This window comes from Parasteatoda tepidariorum, chromosome 7, assembly GCF_982258835.1.
Source record: "Parasteatoda tepidariorum strain Cologne lab strain chromosome 7, Ptep-v5.0, whole genome shotgun sequence".
In the NCBI taxonomy this organism is placed as follows: Eukaryota; Metazoa; Arthropoda; class Arachnida; order Araneae; family Theridiidae; genus Parasteatoda; species Parasteatoda tepidariorum.
Window position 1 is genome coordinate 3,493,256 of NC_141761.1, and position 20,222 is coordinate 3,513,477.

General features: G+C 29.5%; 1 protein-coding gene across 3 annotated transcripts; it reads right to left on the reverse strand.

The window, feature by feature from the left end:
• Positions 1–6,562: 6,562 nt before the first annotated feature.
• On the reverse strand, positions 6,563–19,878 carry LOC147806729 (afadin-like). Of its 3 annotated transcripts, XM_087167118.1 has the most exons (7): positions 19,182–19,878; positions 18,572–18,656; positions 17,168–17,294; positions 16,297–16,415; positions 14,440–14,607; positions 13,271–13,445; positions 11,979–12,067 (listed from the first exon to the last, which is right to left on the reverse strand). In XM_087167118.1, exons 4-6 carry the CDS (start codon positions 16,309–16,311, stop codon positions 13,320–13,322), a joined length of 309 nt encoding a protein of 102 aa, XP_087023244.1. In that variant the 5' UTR covers positions 16,312–16,415; positions 17,168–17,294; positions 18,572–18,656; positions 19,182–19,878; the 3' UTR covers positions 11,979–12,067; positions 13,271–13,319. The 3 variants fall into 3 exon arrangements, with proteins under 3 accessions (XP_087023242.1, XP_087023244.1, XP_087023245.1); XM_087167119.1 differs by lacking the exon at positions 19,182–19,878 and having other exon boundaries at positions 18,572–18,918; XM_087167116.1 differs by lacking the exons at positions 14,440–14,607; positions 16,297–16,415; positions 17,168–17,294; positions 18,572–18,656; positions 19,182–19,878 and adding exons at positions 6,563–6,784; positions 9,260–9,328; positions 10,273–10,401 and having other exon boundaries at positions 13,271–13,409.
• Positions 19,879–20,222: the final 344 nt, after the last annotated feature.

The window sequence follows — 20,222 nt, forward strand, 5'->3', positions numbered from 1 at the left end:
GGAATTATTTTGGTCATTATCTATTTCCAAGTATAAGACCATGAATCCTGTTGGTTAGGTTATATGCCTGAACCAAGCATACAACTAGTTTTCATTCTATTTTTTAAAGAAAAAATGACACACACACAAAAAAAAGAAAGAAAAAAAAGATCGTTTTTCAGAATGTCAAATATGTTATGAAACTTTGTATGACTGCAGTAACAAATTAAAATATTATCAATAAAATTTCTCTGAAGGCAATGACGCTTACTGAAACATTATTTTCTTTTTACTTAAAGGTGCATAAAAGTTTTCAATAAGCTTTAAAACACCAAAATTTTAAAACATTTCTAATTTTAACTCGCATATGAATAACAAAACCTAAATAATCTTATGGAAAAAAAAAATTCTCGTGAAATCAGTATTGAATTAGTTAATCAGTATTGAATAGTTAATTCATAATGAAATGAACTTTTTTTTATTTCCTATGAGCTGCACAATCAGTCTTCCCGATGAGCAGACCTAGTGCGTTCTCCAGAAGTGGTGTCCACTCTTTCAGGACCACCACAATGGGTGGGATACCATTGGCCATGTAAATTTTGCCACTCGTTTTAAGACTTGATATTCAAACCGAAGTAATAAACGCTTTAAATACTAATTGGCAGACATAATGGAGCACAGAAATAAAGAAACTGAAGCACAGAAATAATAAAACCACTAATTTCCCTTTTAAAATCCTTAATTGCTGCAGAAAAATTAAAGTCCTAATAAACAGATTACGTATAGGTCATACAAGACTAACACATAGACGCATCTTACTGAACGAACCAGCACCTGTTTGTTCCAGTTGCAAAGAACCATTAACCATAATTAACATCTTAACTCAGTGTTCCAGTTTTAAAGCTAAGAGATACTCTAACAGTGAATATCCTAAATAATCGACTTTAATTGGAGACTATCCACAACCTTCTTGAATATCTTAAAGACACTTCTAAGACTTTTAATTTTGACCAACTGTTGAGCGCGCCTTCTTTGGCTCTTGTGCAAAAGATTTAAGCTAAAACTTAGATTCTTTACAGCGTGATCAGGATTTAGTTATCTCGTAGCTATTGCAGTGTCATCCGCGTAAAAAGAAATAAAATCGTTTCTAATATCATCAATGATGAAAAAGGTGATAGATTGGTAGAACATCGGTCACAAAATGCTTTCCTGTGGGACACGCGCCTTTTTAAAATTTCTAAAATATATTTTTCTTGAAATTAGAGAGTCAGACAAACAGTTTAAAAAAAAGAGACACCGGTGTCCCATCTGCGTCATAGCGTTAAAAGTGGCATATTTAAACATTATAAGAACGTATAGTCTCAATCAGCTGCCACAAAGAATCATAATTAGAAATACACGTTAACGTAAAAATATAAGTCTGTATGTATCTCTGTTAATGCAATGACCCAGGCGTCCTGGTAATTACCACTCGTTTCTGGGTTGGTCATTACTCTCAAGTTAACAATTGATTGATCCCTCGGCAGCTACCCAAAGGGGTTGCTCGCATACCGAGGCACCGATAAATTGCAGTAGTGTAAATACTGTGCATGTGAATAAAAGAATTAATTTGAAATTAGTTCGAGTAAATTCTGAAAAACGTAAAGAAACAGTGCCAGAACACATTAAGGAAGAAAAACAGTTATTATACTGTAGTTAGTGTTAACGTCATTAAATTCAATCTCAAGCAGTTGATTTAAGTAGCTGGTATGCTTTGTCGTAGATCTTACTAATAAATTTGTTGATAGATGTGTCCGCTCTGATGTTGCTGCATTATATAAGGCGTTCCATGAATTATACTTCCAAAGCATCTGGAGAGCTGATATAGCAAGGCTGGTGTGTGAAAAAGTTTAATTCTACGCAGTAGTTTTTGGTTGGTGCCCTTTTAAATATGGAGAGCAATAAGCAGCATTTTCGTCATATTTTACTTTTTTACTATAAAAAAGGTAAGAGTGCTGTTCATGCCAGAAAGAAATTAACCGATATGTATGGAGAAGATCTGTTGACAGTACGCCAGTGCCAGAACTGGTTTGCAAAATTTCGATCCGGCAATTTTGATGTCGAGATGCACCACGTTCTGGAAGGCCGGTTGAAGCTAATAAGACACGATAAAGGCATTATTTGATGCAAATCGGCGAATAACAACACGTGAGATCGGTGAGAGGTGAAATTTATCGAATTCAACTGCTTATGACCACTTGAAAGGCTTGGGTTTAACTTCGATGCTCGATATATGGATTCTTCATATTCTCACGGAGAGAAATTTGTGTCGTCGCGCGGATGTCTCTGATTCACTTCTCAAAAGTCACGAAAGTTATCCATTTTTGAAGAGCATCATTACTGGGGACGAAAAATTAGTTGCTCGTAACAATGTCAAACACAAGAGATCATGGAGCAAAAACGATGAACCGGCTTAAAGCATTTCGAAAACCAATATCCTACAAAAAATGATGCTGTCTGTTTGGTGAGATTTTAAAGGAATATTTTTTTTTCTTTTTTGGAGCTTTTACCGGATATCACAACAATTAATTCGGAAGTCTACTGTCGTCAGCTGGACAAACGGGAAGATTCACTTCAACAGAAAAGGCCAGAATTAGTCAACAGAAAAGGTACAGTGTTCCACCAAGAAAATGCGAGATCTCATACAAGTTTGGTCAAAGTAACGCCAAAAGCTTTTACAGCTTGAATGAGATGCACTGCCACACCAACCATATTCTCCAGATCTGGCGTCTTCGGATTGTTATTTGTTCCGGTCATTTCAAAATTGTTTGAACTGTAGAACATTTACTTCAAATGAAGAGGTCAAAAATCACCTGAATCAGTTATTTGTTACTCTATGACTTTCAATCCACTTCCTTCCCATTTTGTTTTATTTGATCTACGGTGTTTAGTTTCTTTCCATTTTATCGCCTGGATATCCTTCTAGTTTTTCTCGGAAGCATCCTCTCTTCTTCCTTACGATTTTCGCAGTCCTTGTTCTATCTCTATATTTATTCAGTCCAGTTCTTTCAGTAAAAATTTGTTTAGTTATCGGTCTTAGAACTTTAACTTGTTGATTTGTTCCAAAAATCAATTGTATTATCTGATGCCAATTATTGTTCGTTTTGAATTGAAAAAAAAAGTTTCCTAGAAATGTACTAAAGATTATCAAAAATATATACATAGTTCGTTCACCAGGAGTTGGCACTTGGCTCCACCTCCTCCGACTCAGAGTTCATGTTAGCGAGGGAGTGAGAGGGGAAACATCTCCGCTCTTGAAATTAATACAACCCTTAATGCGTCCCAAGCACAAACAGTGAATTCTTTTTCAGTCACTTACTTTGATTTATCATCTACTATTTTAGCTTTCATTACTCTAGATAATTAAATATATTTAGAATTTAAAAATGTCTATATTCCCAGCAAAATGTCTCAAAAAGGACAAACTATTCACTCAAAAGAGAGAAATATCATCAAAGTTATGATACATTTAATGTTAAAGAAATGAACATAAGATAACGAAATAAATATTTTTGTCATTCGATCGCCTTGTCAAATTTGGCTGTGTCGAAGTTCATTCTTTTTTTAACTTTTGGGTGTATTCTAAGCATTAATTTCAAATAAGACGAAATAAGAAATTTGCACTGGTCTCCTCACTCTAAAACATCTTTCATTGGGCCGAAGAATTTTCTTCTGCTTGCAGTGTGGTCTATTTGTTTCCTGTGCACCAGGTGATACCCAGTGAATATCTTTGTGTTTAAACTAACTTCCACCAATAACAAATTCGTTCATTTCACAAAAGGATACAAAAAGTTTTCGTTTCTTCAATAGCTTCATTTCCCACATAGCATTGGCTTTCTGACAATCTTTTTCGAATTTTTGCATTAAGATCTCCCATTAAGATTTTTACATCTTGTTTCGGTAACTTATTTACTACACATTGCAATTGCTCGTAAAATCGTTCTTTTTCCTCATCTTCACAATCCTTTGTCTGAGAATAAACTTGTAAGACTGATAATTTGAACTACAGTAGACACCGCTTAATGTGATCACGGTTAATGTTATCAAACGTTTAATGTTATCAAAATCGCTTAGTCCCGTCTGCTTATATCAAAATACATTGAAAAATCATCGTTTATTGTAATCAAATGTTCGTTTATTGTTATCAGTTTATAGGTACATTTATTTTCCTGAAATCAATAAAGACAAGAAGGAAAACGTTTTTTTGTGTTTTGTGAAGTGTTTCCTGAAACTTACCAAAAGTCCAAACGGGGCTCATATATTATCTTTTAAACACGTGTTATTATGAGGGGGGGGGGGTATTTTGCCATTTTCGATCAAGCATTGTAAATTTCCGTAGCACTGTGCGATTTGAAATTCCCGGAAATCCTAAATAAGGAGAAAAGAAGACCTGCCAGTAACGAGTCAATGTTTGTCACGAGCCCCTTTTTAGAAGAACTAAACAATGTGACAGATGATATGTCCCAGCCACTATGGGAAGGGGGTAAGGGGTGACCTTCAAAAGAGAACATTGTTTAGGGTATGCCACTTGATCTGGGCGGGTCGCTTAGCCAGTCACTATTGGTCAAACAATAAAATTGGGGGGGGGGTAGTGGTCAAACAATAAAGCCTCATCTAAGTGCTTAAAAGACGCATTTAGAAGAAGATCAGCATAAATTTTCACTTTACCATAGTTCCTACGGTTTGTAACCTGATTTGTTTTTTATAATGGAAAGGAAACGGAGAGATCTTACTGTGAAAGAAAAGGTTGACATTTTAAATCGCTACGATAAATTGCCGAAAATGAGCCAAAGGAATGCTGCTGTTCAATTGAAAGTTTCGCAGCCGCTTTTGTGCAAAATTTTAAAAAATCGTGAAGATATCGAAAAAAAGTGCACTTTAAACGAAAATCTGAATTGTAAAAGAAATCGAGATGGAAAAGACAAAGAGGTTGAATCTGCATTAAAACTTTGGTTCACAAACGTTCGTGAGAGGGACGCTCGTGTTAATGGTCCAATTTTGCGCCAAAAAGCTGAAGATTTGGCTGCAAAATTGGGTAAAGGAAACTTCGTAGTCACAGAAGGATGGTTCCACCGCTGGAAAAAGAGGCAGAACATACTCTTCCGAAGGACACATGGTGAGCAAAAAGATGCCGATAATGTAGCCGCAGACCAGTGGATTAAAGAAGAATGGCCTAAACTTATTGCCACATATTCACTTGAGGATGTTATATAACGCTGATGAAACTGGCCTATATTTTCGTGCGCTGCCTGAACACACCTACATGTTTCAGAAGGAAAGTACGCAAGGATGTAAAACCTCCAAGGAACGCCTAATTGTGCTATGTTGCGCTAGTATGGCCGGCACTAAACAAAAACTTATAGTGATTGGAAAAAGTAAGAAGCCCCACTGTTTTAAAGGTGTGAAAAATCTGCCCGTCGATTATTTTGCCAACAAAACGACATGGATGACTACCACCATCTTTAACGAATGGCTGTTGAAATGGGACAAGCGTCTAAAACGGAACATACTCCTGCTCATAGACAACTGCACTGCTCATGATGTAACTGTTTCATTAAAAAAGATAAATATCGTGTTCCTACCACCAAACACCACTTCTTTAATTCAACCGTGTGACCAGGGAATTATCCGCACCTTGAAGGATCTTAGAAAATATGGAAGACCAAGACGCTGAAGATCTTAATGCGAACGCTCTAGCCAAAAAAACAAATGTTTTGGATGCCATACATTTGTTAACAATGTCATAGAATAATGTCTCGGAAAAAACAATTCGAAATTGTTTTAGTCATGGAGGATTTTGTCAACCAGAGGACAACAATGCTGCTGTAATGAAAGAAATGGAAGACGTTTTCAATCCCCCGCCCGATATGAATGCTGAGGATTTTGAAGCATGGATGGAGATCGACGAGAAGGTTGAGACTTCTACTTCGTTAACTGATGAGGACATTTGCGAAGCCGTATGTGTCAAAGATCCAGCTTCGTCACAAGATTCTGATGCCGATGATGAACCCGAAAGTGCTATCGAGGACAAAATTCCGACGCCTGCTCAGATGAGGGAGGCACTTCGAGTCTTACGGCTAGGTGTGCAAAACAAAGCCGACGCGGAACACTTTCATAAGCATTATGATTATGAGCGATTCGTAAATGACTTGCTTCGAAAGAATGCTAAACAATCGACAATTGATGATTTCTTTTTCAGTTAATAATTAACCTTTTGTATTTTGTATCGTTTTCTGCAGTTCATCATTAAATATGTAACTATACTAACTAATTCTTTTTCTTTAGTGAAAATTAATTTCTATTAAATACTTTAGAGTTTCACAGCAACAACTCCGAATTTAAAATAATTTTTATTTTAATACGTATGTAAAAAAATCATTTTTATACCTTAAATTTTTTTTGTTTATTGTAATCAATCGGTTATTGTTATCAAATCATGCTCGTCCCGATGTGATCACATTAAGCGGCATCCACTGTATTTGGAATAAAATCTTGATCTACTATCACTAATTGGTTCCCATTCAATTAAGCTTTTCTTAGTATGTATCCAACACCTTTTCCATGTCTTTAATCAGTACCCGAATAAAGGACTGCATTGCCGTTTCCTGTCTTGAATTTTCCAAATTCTTTCTATCCAAGAATATCTTGGTTATATCACTCCACTTCTATGACTACCTTATTTCGTCTTTCCATACTGATACAAAGCTTTTACATTCCTTGGTCCGACACGATGTTTAGTTTTTTGCATCATCAGTGAGCTCTTCCCCTGCAATTTAAAATTGGTTTTAAAAATATTGCTTTCAAAATTCGAAGAAAAAAAATTCACAAGATATGAGCATTTAAATTAGTTTTATTTGTACTGAGCATGCGTGGAAAAATTTTAAAATTATGCCTTCATTATTTTGTAGTGAATTGTATTTTGCAACTAATGGAAGAAATCTGATATAAATATTTTAAAAGCAGGATAAAGTTTCAAGCAATTTTCTTAGTAGATTTTGTACTTCCTAAAAGACACCTCGAAATATTCAGGACTTTTTACGTAGAATTGCAAATTTCACTACCTCAGAATAAATGGACAGCAATGGTGAAATTTAATATAAGAAAAATCCCTTATCGTTTTGAACTTTCTTTAAAAAACTGCAAACACTACTATGAAAATTGCTTCAAACTTTCTACATTTTCGAAGTATTAAAATTAAACTCTCTTTTCGTACTTATTTATTCTTTCTTCTGGTTGTTCATTTTGACATCAAGTCAAGCAAGATTAAATAAAACGAAGATTTTGAGTGAGGTGAATACTTTTTTACAACAATAGATAATTGTAAAGTAAAGAAAAAGGGAAATGAATTTGGGGGAAAAAAACAGTTAATTGAAATAATTTTCAAATAAAACTAATTTTTGAAAAAAAATTGCACTCAATTCAAAAAGGAAAATAAACCATTCAGCACGTCAAATTTTAACACTAAAGTTGCGGACATTGAAAAGAACTTAAAGTTTTAACCAAATGATCGAAAAACTCTGCATTTTTTTACAGCAAATTTAATGGTTGATAATTCTCGGACTAACTTTCTTTTATTGCTTAGCACTCCTTGTACATTTGTTAAGTTTTCTTATTTTTTTATTAGTTAATTCGCAGCAAGTTCAAACTTAAAGTTAGGTGGAACATCTAAAACAACGGTGACAGTAGCTGTCCCGATATTTTTAATATAAAAGATACTTGTAGTGAACTATTTTTTCTCTCACTTTATGTCATTAAACAGCACACTAGATGGCAAATGTAATAATTTTTCAGTTGTTACAGTTTTTAAAAATCGGGTATAGTTTTTAAAAACAGCTGAACATACTTAAATAATGCTATAATAATTGAAATAGCTTAGTATAACTGAAATATCATGGTTACATATATGGATCTTTCAGTTTCTAGTTCTTTAGTCCAATGACGAAAGTTTCTGATGATAAAACATAATCCGTATTTATATCGGCTTTAATTACAATATTTACAATATTGTAATTACAATATTTATCAATTTACAATATTTTTCAATATCAGAACATTTTTGGAGCAGGAGGCACATACCAGATTACTATAAAAAAGAAAGCATATTCTGCTTTAGTTAAGTTTAATGAAAGCAAATTTTATACCAAAAGAATAATAAAAACAATTTTGAATTTCAGAATAAATTTGTTTAGAACAGAAAGTTTATATAGTTTCCAGTAAAAATCAGATAAATTATTGGAGGATCACTGAGCAAAATTTATAATAGTTTAAGATAAATATACATAAAAAAATTATGATAGTATTGTTGTATTAAAAAAGTAGTTAGGAAAGAGGCGATAAAATGAATTAATATTCCCCTTTTTCAAAATTTGTAATAGAGTTTACTTTAAAATAATTTGATTTGTGAAATTTTAATGTGTTAATGACCTCAAAACGAAAACACAGTAAATATGCTACTTTATCATTTGTAAAAATATAATTTAGTTATATAATTACTAAAAGGTAGATTGAAATTTGTCATTTTTAAAATCAGATGAATCAATAATTATGAAAGCGCAAAATTCCACCATGGAAGTGTGCATTTCAGAAAATAATAAGTAGGCATTTTTAAAATCAGATGAATCAATAATTATAAAATCACAAAATTCCAGCATGGAAGTGTGCGTTTCAGTAAATAATAAGTAAACATATCTCCCTTGAACTCATCACTATAAAATTTGATTTTGTAAAATATTTAAATTTCCTTTCACATAAAATGACTGAATTCTCAAAAATTTTGAAGCAATGAATCTTGGGAGTAAGGTTGTTTATCTAAATCATGCTTATAATTAGTAGACAGTCGCCAAGTTTGATCGATCAAATTTTGTGATCTAGCATTACCAATCAAGATAAAAAAAAATCCAAATCTTTCAATTCTTAAAATAAATTATTTTAATATACGCATTACAGAAATGGTATATTCTGCAGATACAAAAAAAAGTCAGGAATAACAAAATCTTAAAAGCAGGAGAAATGAGGAAAAAATACTTTTCATCAGGAAAATGATGAATCCTGATTTATATCTTTCATACAAAATATGCTTTTAAATAACTCACTATACATACCTGAGAAACAAATTTTTCTATAGTAAAAAATCTAATGTTTAAGTAAGGGGGGAGGGGTAGGTTTAAGTCATCATTTACAATTCAATTATTTCTAAGCCATTCTTAGTTTCAGCACAATTACTTCAATTATAACCACTTACTAGGTCAGCAGCACCGCCTTTTACAGCAGATTTTATGAAGATTCCGATCTTGCCAGCGTCAGAGGGAGCCTATAAGAATAAATACCATACATCATTTCTTAGTATGTGTATGCTTCAACATATGTAAATTTTAAAAACATATAAATTTAACAAGGCTAGAATGTTGTAGACATTTATATTTCTTGGTATTTAACTCGAATTATTACGGCATATCCTAAAACAATGCTTCGGATACAATGTTAATTAGAGAAAATATTTTAATAAATTCTAAAATTATAATTACATTTATTATAAAATAATTATATTTTATTATATTTATTATATTAATTCTAAAATATAAAACTTTATTATATTAAACATTTATTATGTAAGTGTCACCTAAATATATTTTAAAATATATTTGCAGGATACATTTTAATCAACTTTTTAAGCTTTTAAAAAATATTAATAAATAATTAAAACTAAACAGTTACAAAAATTGTAAATTCTAAGAGAATAATAAATAAAAAATGCTTAATGCTCAGAACTGCACCGTATGTGGAAATCCCAACAGAACAACTAATTAATGGAGCAGAACTGTTAGAATAAGCAACTATAAAAGTGAAGAAAATTTTATATGCTGTTATCAAGTTTTGTTCTGTTACGTAAGCAATTATACATAATTTGGTATTTCTAATTAAGGCCTACAAATTTAGTTTGCAAAACAATGTTATTCGTCACTAAAAAAGAGTAGTAATAATTTTATTAATGTGATTCTCAAGTCTTGACGTAAAATGTTCAACATAATTCTGCTCCTAGGGAAAATTTTAGGAATACTTTAAAAATTACAATATTATTAAGACTACAATTAAAAATTTACATTTTAGTTAAAAATAATATTTTTAATATAAATTTTAAATTAATGATTGAATTTAAAAAATGCAAAGATATTTCAAAACTGAGAATTCTTTTTTTTTTCTTGTATTTTGCAGTTAAACAATTTTTTATAACAAGGAAAGAAATTAAATGTTTACCCCAGCAGCAATAATGCTCAGACCGATGCCATTATTACTTTTCTGTAAGCGGATTGTATCTACTTCTGCTTCTTGGTTTTTCCAGCTGCTGCTATCATCAACATGACTGTGTAAACTTGGACTACGAGCCTAGAAATTAAATTACAATTTAATTCTAACATTTCTCAAATACGTGTTATTAGATTTTTTAAAGACAAAGTCGTTACTTTTTAAAAGTGGCACACTTTCTAAAAAGTACTTTAAAAAGTAATCTTACGTATTCACAGAATAAATAAGAATAATAAATAAATTAAGACGGTAAAGAAAATGTCTCTTAAAACACAACAGAACAAATACAGACAAGTTTTCACACATGACCACATGAATCAATAATTGGGGATGACCTAGAAAAAAATAAGGTCCATTTAAGGACCATTTTATTATAGAACCTTTCACAAAAATCACAATACTGAAAAAAAAAGACAAGACTTTTCAAAAACTTAACTGTTCATCAAACTTATCTTTTAAAAACATGAGCACTTTTATATGGATAATTGACAAATAAAAATTAAAATCCTCCTGGAAAACTTTTAAATAAATTGGTGATGCAATTTTTTTAACAACCAAATAGTGGACAAATTAGTTTTTATTTCTTAGTATTTAAATGCTCATGTAGTCATATATAATTGTGGTTTTTGCAAAAATATGTATCACTTGAGATTACAATCTTAGTTTTGAACAAAATCATTTACAAATTTAATATTGTTTTCACAAAATTCCAAAAGAATTGAATCTGGTAATGAATCCTGGATTGACGATAAATTATATTAGGTACACAGGAAAATTTCTTTTGGCGCACCTCATTAAACAAAGATGCAAACTGTGCCTTAAAAAAATGGTAGGGTGTTTATCCTTAAATGTATACATTAGGGTTATCACTTAGCTCTGCTGGATACTTTCGATACAAGTGAGAATATGTATGCACATTCCTTTTTTCTGCCATATACCTGTGTCTCTGTAAGCTAGAACATAACAATTGAGTTATAGGACAAATACCCTACCACTTTCTTTCATAAAATAACCTTAACATTAATATAAAATAAGGCATGCATTTTCGTGAACAAAACTTTCCATTCAACTTAACAGAAAGTAAGTTATAACTCAAAATCTTCCAATAGTTAGTATTTATTGTAAAAAACTCTTTTCAAATTTATGTGAACTTTTTTTCATCCTGGTAGAAGAATTAACATACTATTTTGAAACATTAGTGACAAAATTATTGATATACATCTCTCACAGTAAGCAAATTTAGTGTCATGTGTCCTTTAATATCAATGGAAATTTCATTAAATAATTATTATTTTAGGATATAGAATATCAGTTTAAAGAGTGTTCAAAAAATAAATTTTAATGAATATGTTGATTTCACTTAAAATATTAAAAACATAGTGAAGTCAGAATTTTTTTACAAATGTTAATAGTTTATCAAAATAAAACAGTTATTTCTTTTTCAGTTTTTTAAAGCTAGACTTTAAGTATAAAACTCACATATTTTAACTCAGTAGTATATTTATGAATGACATAATAAATATATAAAAAATCTCACACACATTTACTTAAAGTGTTTAATACATAGATTAATTTTCAAGCAATTTCTCAGAACAATTGAAAGAAACAATATCAAAATAAAATTAACTATTTGAATGTAATACATAAATTTTAATTACCCCAGAAGGCAACCTGCCAATATCTTGATCAGACATGTAAATAGTCCAATACCCAGAAGATGTAGGCTGAATTGTAAGACGACAAAGACCTTTAACAAAATATTTAACATGTTATAAACAACACTCCTGGTAATATATTTAAGTAAAATAAGTTATTAATAAAAGCTACTACATTAATGAATTCAAAAATACTTTAATTCTAATCAAAAATACTTTAATTCTAATCATACATTAAAAAAAGTCCGAATAAACAAATTTCACCTTTTACGAATAACTTTAAAAAGGGAGAAGGATGTGGCTCTAATAATTATAATAAAAAGCAGGGGGGAAAAAACTATAGCTACAATGACATTTAGTATGCTGACAACAATGTAACACATGACATCAGAAAATATTCAACATTAATTTAAATCACATAATTAGTAAATAAATGTTAGTCATGTTTTTTAAAAGTTGTTAAAGCTTAAAGTGAAACCCATTTCCAATTAACTGAATTATAGTTTTTGCTTAACAATCATATATATCAATCATATATATCAAAGTAAGCTGAGTGTATAATGTTTAACTGAGGCTTTAAAAATATGAAATATTTGTAGTTGTGTTTTTAGGTAAATGAGGACTTCTAAAGAGTTCTAACTGTGAGAACACTTTCATGACAGCAATTTATTTCTTAAGGTAAAAATTATTAGTTTCGATTTATAATGGATAATTATTCAAAACTATTCTACCAAAATTTACTCTACATTTCCATCAAAATGTGATAAAAATTTTTTTTAAACTGATCATAACAGAATATTGAAAAAGGTAATAAAACAATAAATAACATTAAAATCTATGCTTAATTCAGAATTATTAAATTTTAGCAGTTCTCAATTTTAACACATTAAATATTTTTTCTTTTTTAATTTACTTACATACGTAATATTCTTTACATTGATAAATAAAATGGAGGTTGGATTAGTTGCATAAGTTATTATTTTCAAGTATTAAATAATAATTTTCAAAATCAATTTAAAAGTGAAAAAGATTTTGATGGCAAATTGAAACATCTTTTAATTTTTTTTTTCAATTTTATTTAAAAATCAGAAACTCATCTACCAAGGAAATATTATAGTTATAAATAATGATTTTAATTATGTTATTGAAAATTTAGTTTTAAGTCACGAAAGAAAATAGTTTTCATTTAAATATTTAAATTTAATTTTCAATATTCACTTGTATAGCAATTTTAAATAAATATAAAATAGCAAATTAAAAATATTTGTACATCAATAATGAAGCAATTGTTTTACCTGCTAGAATAAGTGGTTGCAAAAATTCTTGCAATCCAGCTTGAACTCCTCAAACAATATCACAAGAATAACCATCCTCAGGCAACAAGAAAGGCAATTGTGAATCAGAGTCTTCTTCGAGTTTAATATCTCTGCCTTCACTTCTAGCTTGTTCATCAGCAGTATTTTCAGCAACCTAAAATAAAAAAAAACTATTATCTAAAAAGCTCTCTAGGTATAGCTGTAGACAGTGATTTCCTTTTAATATTATTGATTCCATCCATAAAAAATTCAATTTGATATCTACCAAAATTTCGAATCAGATTTTGACAATTTGATTGTTTTACCTTATTATCTGAAAATCAGTTCCCAAATTGCTATGATTTTGAATAAATTTCAGTTTTAAAATAGTTTCTTCCCCATTTCATAAATTAAATTTCACCAACCTTCAAGAACCTATAGCTGATATTAAAAGCTGGTGTATTTATCAAATTTGGTGTCACTGTAGTCTTGCATATATTGGATAAACTAAACATACCCTTAAACTTCAACTTAAAAAAAAAGAAAAAAGAGAAAGCTATGACCAAAGTCAGGACATTAATCGATCTTTCATTGCTCTACATAGTTGGAATTTTAATCACATGTTTGAGTTTTATTCTGCTAAAATCATTTAATACTGTGCTCTTCATCTACCGAATTCAATTTTTGGTTGTCCTTCCATACTTTGAAAAATTATAATAATTTACTTAATGACCTTTCTGCATCCCACTGTTTTTCAATATTTGGAAGTGTACTCTAATTTAATCTGTTGTCCCCTGGAGCTCTCCTCAGATCCCCTCACGCATTTTTTCATATCTTATTTTTTATTATATTATTCAAACCTGTTCCTCTGTCTCTATTGGCTAAACCATTTAGCATGTGTTTGTCTCTTTACTTTGCTACCATCATTTTGGTATCCAGACACCGAGGAAGGTTCTTAAACTGAAACTGTAGTACGTCCATTTCAGAACTTTCAGTTGAGAATTATTCACTTTTTCCCTCTTCCTTTTTTGCTTTGAAAGTTTATTCCTTATATTTATAAGAAAGTTTGGGTACAGTAGTTTACAATATAAAGTTAGTCATGGATCTAATAACAGCTAACTATTCAGTGAAAGAACTCTGTCAGGTTACTACAAATACATAACACATACCTTTACAATACTTTCAATAAATTCCTGAGGTATATGAGGTTCATCATCTGAAGGTAGATAGCTTTCTAAGAGTGTTTGTAACTGCAGTGAGTTCAGTTTAAAACAAAGAGAACTAATGGAAGCCAGGTCTTCAGAATTGCTTTTTGGAGCTTGCAGTAAATGAGCAGCCTAAAACACATTTAAATTTAAGCACTATTATAATCAACATAAAATATGTTGGGTACAAAAAACAAGCATCAGTTTACATATTCTAAATTTTTATTAAAAAATATCTTTAGGCAAAAAAAACAATTTACTTAACTATAAAATTGAGCTTTGTTTTATTTTAGCTATAAGTTTACATTTAAATTTTAAAAAGTTTCAAGGTTTTAAATGCAAACCATACATATTATAAGAAAATGTAAAGAAAAATTAAATTCTTTCTCACATAACTTCTCAGCATTATTAAGATTTTATTAATATAAAATTAATCTTAAAATATTTCTTACACCATAAAAGGAACATCTTATCTTCAACACAAAATTCTAAAGATAGATATAGACTATTAACTGGGATACTTTGTCTGAAAGTGGATTTTAATGGAAGTGATGAAAAATTAAAAATTTTCCTTATTTCCAAAAAGATCCCATATAAAATCTTTAAACAAATTTCAAAAATTATTGCATGCAATTAATTCACAAGCCAGTAGTGGGAAAATAAAACAAGATAGAAATCCTTTCCATATAAATTAGTTTAAAATGTTTGAATACGTAGAAAATGTTTTAAAGATTTTTAAAATTTTAGTATAACTTTTTAGTTAAATTTTAGTTATCATATAGTACAGTTAGTTATCATATAGTACCTGCGGCTCCAAGCCACATGCGGCTCTTTGAAGGATTATTTGTGGCTCTCGATAGATGTACCCGAGTTCCCTTTTCATTTTTGTGCTATTATATTTAAAAAAATTATTATCGTTCCGTATGTGTTTCAAAGATTTGCCTTTGGAGAATTAAGTGAGAAAACTCACCTATGTCAAAGCCCTAAAGTAGTATATTAGATATACTATAGCACCACATTAGCTCAGTAGGTCAAAAAGACAAGAGTGGTGCGCATTTTCTGGACATGATTATATTTCTGAAGAATGGCTACCCTACTTGATATATCTCAATCCCATAGATTTCAGTGCATGGCCCATTCTAGATTCTTCAGTTTATGGCTAGTCGAGAGTCTGTACTAAACCACACAAAAGTTTGTAAATCTTCTTTATTATTAAGTCATATTAAAAAAAATTGTGGCGTTTTCTGTAGCATCCTTTATTAGATGTATTTATGAAATAAAGAGTTCAAGTAATGGTTCAGGCTCAAATTTGTTTGTAATAAACATTTATTGTAACTTAGACAGCATTTATAACTTTTAAAGTGACAATTTTTATATATTTATTTGGTACATTTTTTATTGGGATTCATAAATTATCTTACAAATATGACACTTTAAGAGCATGTAAAGCAATTGCAGATCACTTAGTTACCTTTTTCAAGAACCATAGGAAAAAACTATTAGTTTTTATAGATACTATATAATATGAATTATAAATAAAATTTATATAACACATGGAATTTTGATTATGTCAAATAGTTTGTAAGAACTATGCTAAAGACATAAAATTTTCACAAGAATAAAAAGGAGAAAAGAATTTTTCTGCAAAACAAAGGAGTAAGAAATCAATACATTCATTCAATTTTTTTTTCCTACATTAACTAGTAACTGGTAATGGAAAACATTTAAATGTGTCTATTAATAAAAATCCATTAATGCGAAAATTTAGAAGATAATAAAAAAGTTTAAAAGCATAATAAATCATTATAAAAAAAAACTTACCACCATGTTCACCATTATATAGACGAGAAATCGACACCAATTTGTCTGTAATCAAATCATTAACAGAAATATAACAATATCAGCAGCTTTCGAGAAATAGTTGATAAATCCATTGGTTGCTGCAAATGAAAATAAGTACTTAAATTAATATCACCAATATTAAGAAAACGTAAATTAAATCTGTGAACATTAAAAGTTTAAATATCTGACTATGATGTGGAATTTATGTTAGATTAAACAAAATTCTGAAAATATTATTCCCTATCATGTTTTGAAGGAGCCACCGGCAGCTATGTACAGTGCAAAAAAAAACGTGAACACGCTGAACGACTTTTGATCAGATTTTTCACATAAATGGAACTATAGATTATTATTGTTTAATTTAACACATATATTAAACAAAAATTGCAAAAATAAGATACTTATAAATCTTAATAATTTAAATTAAATTTGAATTGCATATGATATTCAGAAAATTTGAAATAAATTCTTATAAAACTTTATAATTGAGTAGCTGAAAAAAAAATTTCTTTACTTTTCGCTCTTTGTGGTGTTCTCTCAACTTAGCCTTATAATTTTGATTAGAAACCAGTTTAGCTTATGTCTGATTAAATTGTAAAATAAAATTTAAAATAATTGGCAGATGCTGAGATAACCCACAACTTCCAGTGGGGGCTGGAAGATTTCTGCAATTAGAAAAACCATTAAATTTGCTATTAAACTTATTAGCAGCTAATCAGCAGCTCTGAACAAATTTTGAATCATAACAAATTAGGACATTAAATATTGTTTACTTAACACACCTCACATCTAAAACCAGAGAATCAACATCAAAATATTACGACGAAAAATCATCAATAATCAGACAAACCTATAGAGAGGCTGATAATCTTGAACATAATTATAATGTGTTGTATCATCAGAACATTCTGAAATTTCTTCATCAAAGTATTTTAAACTTTTCCTAACCATCAGAGTGGACACTTCACTTGTTCTATCTGAAAGCATGAAAAAAAATACAGTCAAACTCGTCTTTAATGTGAATCCTCTGAATGAGAAATATGAAAATATGTGATTGGTACAAAGTAAAAATCTATTAGATTATAGCTAACTTTTAACGAGCAAACCCAGGGTTGCCACTGATATCTGTAAAAAAAATTCCCTGTGTTTTCCCTGAACATATGATAACCAATATATTAAGAGGAAACTCACTGCACTCTGGTAAACTATATTAAGATAAAAATGCTAGTTTTAGTTGCTGGAAAAACTTTAACAGCTCAACATAAAACAAATAATACTATAATAAATTAAATAATATAATATAGCTGATCTTTAAATATCTCATAGATTGCAATTTGTGAGCATTTTTTAAAAAAACAAAAATAAGAAATAAAATCCCATGCTTTTTCTTTGCTATTTTAGCTGATTTTTAAATTCCCTGTATTTTCCAGGTTTTCCCTATTCTCCCTCTGGAGTGACAGCCTTGTGTGACCGATGAAGACAATTTCAAAAATTGATTAAAGAAGATTTATTGATCTAAACTGACACTTATGTTATCACTCCCAAGAAACTTATTCTTGAGAACATTGTAGTTGAAGCTATAGAAAATGAAAAAAATAATGAAAGCAATAACTAACAGATGTGAAGAATTTCAAGTTAAGTATATTAAGAGGAAACCCACAATCACTGTACTCTGTGAGTGTGAGCTATATTAGGCTAACTATACTAGTTTTAATTGCTGGAAAAACTTAAAGAAATAGCTTAACAATCTAAAAACAAATAATGCTACAGTAAGTAAAATAGTTTGGTATAGCAGAAATATGCACCTTAAATATCTCTTAGGAGTCTGCTTTGAGTGGTCACCACTTTTTAAAAAACAAAAACAAGAAATATGTTTCTTGTATTTTCTCAGTTTGTAAGGAAAGACTCAAAGTTCCCTTGCCTTCCCCTGTTATTTTTAGGTGATTTTTAAATACCCTGTATTTTCCAGGTTTTTCCCTATTCTCCCTGTGGAGTGACCTATAACTTAATAAGTATGCATGATCTCAAATGATTTTTTCATGAAAATATTTCTCACAAACACTCGACGAGCAAATATTGTGTTCCGTTAATGTTCGTTACAAGCAACCCTATAGAAACTAACATTAAAGAATACCACAATCGGCAATTGAAATAAAAACTATGAGCATAAAAAGGTTACTTGAACAAATTATATTTAGGCAATAATACTCTAATCTCAATCAAAAAAAAAGTTAATAATTAAAATTGTACTTACGATTCCTTTATTCACACCGATGTGCTATTTTTAAGTTATCTTTAACATTATTCTATCAATCGAATTTCTAGTCATGACTTATAGTCTGAAATAAAAAAAAAATAATATAACACAAATTTACATTAGCACAAAATAATAATTTTGCAGACCCATTTTTTCCTTAAAAACTACAATTCTAGCAAAAAATGAATGTTTAAATTTTAAATATGAACAAATTTTACAAATCATGCTGTTAAGCAATTTTTAACAAGCAATTAAAGATTAATTTTTTTTAAACAAAATTTGTTTATTCAATTATTAATAAGAGATATATGAATAAAATACGGATTTTTCATGAGTATCCTAGAATGATATTATTTGTTTGGTGATGCATAGCATGAACTAAATACATATTTGTGAAGAAAATTGTACTAAACAATATGTTTGGATGTAATAATCTGATCAAGCAAACGTAAAAAAACAAACTACATACACATCTGATCAAACCTTTTTTTTTAGTACCTTTTCTAGAGAAATTATTCATTCAGAGCACATAAGAAATTAGCCAAAGTAATGTGTTATATTTTAACGATCCTTATAATAGCAACTTTTAAGAGATTTTTAAAAATACCTTTTCTTGGTATATTTCTTTCAGAGCAGGTAAGAAATTAGCTTGTATAACTTCAAACAAAGATGTCTCGCACTTTGTGTTACTATCCTCAAACTTGTCTACAAAATTAGTCTAATCCCCCAGTGTATTGCATGCAACAGACCACATATATATTTCATCCGCATTCAAAATTTCACTCTGATCAACATTATCTTCAAGATCACTGTAAAAGAATGACTTTTTAAAATCCAATTACAGAAAATATTAAGAAGTATTCAGATCAATTATAAAAAAAATAATATATTTTCATTATCAAATCTCTAACGTGTAACTTAGTTAACGTGAAAAATTAATCAAACAAAATCTTGCTTTATAATTAAAAACATGATTTTAAAAGAAAAGGAAACAAGAAAGAAAAGACAAATTAAAATCAAAATTTTTCAAAAAAAAGAATTAATTAAGTAAATAAATAAGAAATAAGCTAAAACAGAAATAACATTTGCTACAGTATACATGTACCAGATAGCTTTTAAAAAGAGCAAATGACAAAATATAAACATGCTGTGCTTGAGTACTAATGACAAATATTTGCAAAAAATAATAAACTACAATAAAAAACTACAATAAACTTCAATAACAGTCAATTAAAAGAATTCAATCAAAAAATGAAAAACAGTTGAAACATAAACTTATTTCTATCTATATTATTTTTTATTAATATTCTAAACACTTACATCCTTAGTTTTAGAGTCTCACTCTTATGAAACTAATGGGAATATAATTCTATGTACACAAAAAAATGCATTTAAAAAAATTTATGCATACCTAATAACTTAAGAAGTTTTAAAAAAAGAAATTTTAAAGTTATGATAAATTTAAATTTTAAATTTTGAGGCTATTTAAATTCTTAGAAACATAAATAAGCAAAAATTTGAAATTCAAGATAGGTATGAATTTATTTCATAATCTATGGGTTACTCATCGTTTCATTGAATTTTGAGAGAGGTTATTTTCCATGTTTGTTGCAAGGGTTTCCCTAGCTTTGGTTTGAAAATATAAAGT